Source organism: Cicer arietinum, chromosome 7, assembly GCF_000331145.2.
Source record: "Cicer arietinum cultivar CDC Frontier isolate Library 1 chromosome 7, Cicar.CDCFrontier_v2.0, whole genome shotgun sequence".
Taxonomy (NCBI): Eukaryota; Viridiplantae; Streptophyta; class Magnoliopsida; order Fabales; family Fabaceae; genus Cicer; species Cicer arietinum.
In genome coordinates, this window is record NC_021166.2 from 21617007 (window position 1) to 21621709 (window position 4703).

The 4703-nt window shown below is 36.5% G+C and overlaps 1 protein-coding gene across 1 annotated transcript; it reads right to left on the reverse strand.

Annotated features, from left to right (window-relative positions):
• Positions 1-1769: 1769 nt before the first annotated feature.
• LOC140918706 (uncharacterized) lies at positions 1770-2336 on the reverse strand. The gene is made up of 2 exons (XM_073363500.1): positions 2198-2336; positions 1770-2074 (listed from the first exon to the last, which is right to left on the reverse strand). Exons 1-2 carry the CDS (start codon positions 2334-2336, stop codon positions 1770-1772), a joined length of 444 nt encoding a protein of 147 aa, XP_073219601.1.
• Positions 2337-4703: the final 2367 nt, after the last annotated feature.

A 4703-nucleotide genomic window follows, 5' to 3' on the forward strand; every position in this document is an offset into this window, starting at 1 on the left:
TAATGTTCTTGTTGTTGTCTTTTCCGCTTCGCTTGATTATGTTCTTAATTAAATTCACTCAAAAGCACAAGTTAAATTAACATAACATTTTAGAATCATAATTAACTTTCTTAATTAACTTTTTGTTTGTTTTCATCAAAACATTAAATTGAGATTTTGTCTCAACAATCTCCCCCTTTTTGATGATGACAAACATGTTAATTTAGATTTTAATTATGATTCTAATTTTAATCAAAGAGAGCTTAAAAACTCCCCCTCATAATATGGTTCAGATTTTTGAACCAACATAAAATCTAAACATAAAATCTAAAATAATTCTCCCCCGTTGTCAACACAAAAAGATTGGGGAATACAAACGAAATGTATACTACACACAGAAAACAATGAGTAGAATTCAGTTTTAAGAAAAATAACATTTTCTAAAAACTCCCCATGAATATTTTGAAATTGATATCATTCAAAATTCCAAAACACAAGAAAGATGTTTCTTTGCTCTTTTGTCTTCTTTCACAACAGACAACATTTTAATTTGAACATGATAATGAGCGCAAGGGAAGCAAAATGAGTGTGATATCATGTCAAGTATAAATTCTCTCTTTACAAAATATTTTTTAAGCTAAAAAAGTTTTTAATTATCAAAAACAATCAAAGAGATTTGTTCACATGAAAAATGATTTTAAGGACATAAAAAGGAGAATTTGTAGAAAATGATTTGAGTTCTATGGATGAACTCCAGAGAGATCCGGTGGAAGTGCCAAGCGATACGCTACTGGTTCGACTCACTCTAAAACTTCAAATGGTCCAATGAACCTTGGGCTTAGTTTCCCCTTTTTACCAAATCGCAACACTCCTTTCATTGGTGAAACTCGTAAGAATACATGTTCTCCCACTGAAAACTCTAAGGGATGACGCCTCTTATCAGAATAAGATTGTATCCTACTTTGAGCTGTCACTAAGCGATCCCGAATCAATTTAACTTTTTCAATGGCATCTTGAACCAATTCTGGGCCGACTAATTTAGCTTTACCAACTTCAAACCACCCTATCAGTGACCTACACCGTCTTCCGTTCAAAGCCTCAAACAGAGCCAGCTGAATACTAGATTGATAACTATTATTGTATGCAAATTCCATCAAGGGAAAATGTTGATCCCAACTACCCCCAAGATCCAGAACACAAGCACGGAGCATATCTTCCAATATTTGTATAGTCCTTTCAGATTGACCATCTGTTTGAAGATGAAAAGCGGTACTAAGCTTCAAAGGAGTTCCTAATGAAGTTTGGAACGACTTCCAAAATTGAGCAGTAAATTGAGACCCGCGATTAGAAATAATAGACATCAGTACACCATGCAAAGAGACAATTTTATCTAAATAAAGTTTAGCATATTGAGATGCAGTATAAGTAGTCTTCACATGCAAAAAGTGTGCAGATTTGGTCAACCGGTCTATAATCACCCACACCGAGTCATAACCCCTTTGGGTTCGTGGTAATCCTGTGACAAAATCCATAGCGATGCCTTCCCACTTGCATTCAGGTATTTCAACAGGTTGAAGTAATCCTGCAGGCTTTTGGTGCTCAGCCTTTACTTTTTGACACACTAAACACCTAGAGACAAAATCTGCTACGTCTCTCTTCATCCCTTCCCACCAATACAATTCTCTCAAGTCTTGATACATCTTATTATAACCTTGGTGAATAGTATAAGAAGAATGATGAGCCTCCTCTAAAATTTTTCTCCTTAAGCCACCAACATTTGGGACACACAGTCAAGCCTTCAATCTCAGCACACCATTAGAATCAACTAAAAAGTCTGAAATTTTACCATTCTGAACATTATTTACCATGTTCACCAAGTATGGGTCTTGACTTTGAGCTTCCTTTATATCATCAACTATGGTTGGACGAATTTGCACGTGGGCTAAAAATAACCTCGAATGACCAAGTTCCAATTGAATTCCACTTTCCGCAACTTCTTGAAATTCTTTAACTACTGGCCTTTTTATTTCTGTTATATGAGCGAGACTGCCTATGGATTTCCTACTCAAAGCATCTGCAACAACATTTTCCTTCCCTAGATGGTATAAGATTGTGCAATCATAATCTTTCAAGAGTTCCATCCATCTTCTTTGTCTTAAATTTAAGTCTCGCTGCTGAAAGATATACTTAAGACTTTTATGGTTAGTATAAATCTCACAAGTTTCACCATATAAATAGTGCCTCCAAATCTTAAGAGCAAAAATAACGGCAGCCATTTCCAAATCATGTGTGGGATAGTTCACCTCATGCCTCTTGAGTTGTCTAGATGCATAGGCAATAACTTTACCTTGTTGCATACGTACACAACCGAGACCAACTCTAGAAGCTTCACAATAAACTGCATAACTTTCACCACTTATAGGTAATGCCAAAATAGGTGTTGACGTCGAGTACTCCTTCAATTTTTGAAAGCTTTCCTCACATGCATTAGTCTATCGGAACTCAATTTTCTTCTGGGTTAACCTAGTCAACGAAGATGCAATCTTTGAGAAATCCTTCACAAAACGTCGATAATAACAACCTAAGCCAAGAAAACTCCAAATCTCCTTCACTGTGGTAGGTCTGAGCCAATTCTGGACGGCTTCCACCTTACTTGGATCTACACTTATTCCGTTCTTAGACACAACACGACCTAAAAATGCCACACTATCCAGCCAAAAATGACATTTTGAGAATTTGACATATAATTGTTGATCTATTAAGGTTTGCAAAACCAATGTTAAATGTCGCTCATGTTCTTCTTTACTCTTGGAATAAACAAGGATGTCATCAATAAACACAATCACGAATTGATCAAAGAATGGTTTAAAAACGTAATTTATCAAATCCATAAAAGCTGCTGGGGCATTAGTAAGCCCAAAGGACATAACCAGAAATTCATAATGCCCCAGAGTCATAACCCCTTTGGGTTCGTGGTAATCCTTTGACAAAATCCATAGCGATGCCTTCCCACTTGCATTCAGGTATTTCAACAGGTTGAAGTAATCCTGCAGGCTTTTGGTGCTCAGCCTTTACTTTTTGACACACTAAACACCTAGAGACAAAATCTGCTACGTCTCTTTTCATCCCTTCCCACCAATACAATTCTCTCAAGTCTTGATACATCTTATTAGAACCTTGGTGAATAGTATAAGAAGAATGATGAGCCTCCTCTAAAAATTTTCTCCTTAAGCCACCAACATTTGGGACACACAGTCAAGCCTTCAATCTCAGCACACCATTAGAATCAACTAAAAAGTCTGAAATTTTACCATTCTGAACATTATTTACCATGTTCACCAAGTATGGGTCTTGACTTTGAGCTTCCTTTATATCATCAACTATGGTTGGACGAATTTGCACGTGGGCTAAAAATAACCTCGAATGACCAAGTTCCAATTGAATTCCACTTTCCGCAACTTCTTGAAATTCTTTAACTACTGGCCTTTTTATTTCTGTTATATGAGCGAGACTGCCTATGGATTTCTTACTCAAAGCATCAGCAACAACATTTTCCTTCCCTAGATGGTATAAGATTGTGCAATCATAATCTTTCAAGAGTTCCATCCATCTTCTTTGTCTTAAATTTAAGTCTCGCTGCTGAAAGATATACTTAAGACTTTTATGGTAAGTATAAATCTTACAAGTTTCACCATATAAATAGTGCCTCCAAATCTTAAGAGCAAAAATAACGGCAGCCATTTCCAAATCATGTGTGAGATAGTTCACCTCATGCCTCTTGAGTTGTCTAGATGCATAGGCAATAACTTTACCTTGTTGCATACGTACACAACCGAGACCAACTCTAGAAGCTTCACAATAAACTGCATAACTTTCACCACTTATAGGTAATGCCAAAATAGGTGTTGACGTCAAGTACTCCTTCAATTTTTGAAAGCTTTCCTCACATGCATTAGTCTATCGGAACTCAATTTTCTTCTGGGTTAACCTAGTCAACGAAGATGCAATCTTTGAGAAATCCTTCACAAAACGTCGATAATAACAACCTAAGCCAAGAAAACTCCAAATCTCCTTCACTGTGGTAGGTCTGAGCCAATTCTGGACGGCTTCCACCTTACTTGGATCTACACTTATTCCGTTCTTAGACACAACACGACCTAAAAATGCCACACTATCCAGCCAAAAATGACATTTTGAGAATTTGACATATAATTGTTGATCTATTAAGGTTTGCAAAACCAATGTTAAATGTCGCTCATGTTCTTCTTTACTCTTGGAATAAACAAGGATGTCATCAATAAACACAATTACGAATTGATCAAAGAATGGTTTAAAAACGTAATTTATCAAATCCATAAAAGCTGCTGGGGCATTAGCAAGCCCAAAGGACATAACCAAAAATTCATAATGCCCCTAACGCGTAAGGAAAATTGTCTTCGTTATGTCATCTCTTTTAATCTCCAACTGGTGATACCCCGACCGCAAATCAATCTTTGAAAAACATTGAGCTCCTTGAAGTTGGTCAAACAACTCATCAATGTGTGGCAAATGGTGTTTATTCTTTACAATTATTTTATTTAACTGCCTATAGTCTACACACAACCGCATGGATCCATCTTTCTTCTTTACAAATAATACCGGTGCTCCATAAGGAGAAGAACTTGGACGAATAAAACCCTTATCAAGAAGATCTTGAAGTTGCTCCCTTAACTCCTTAAGTTCTG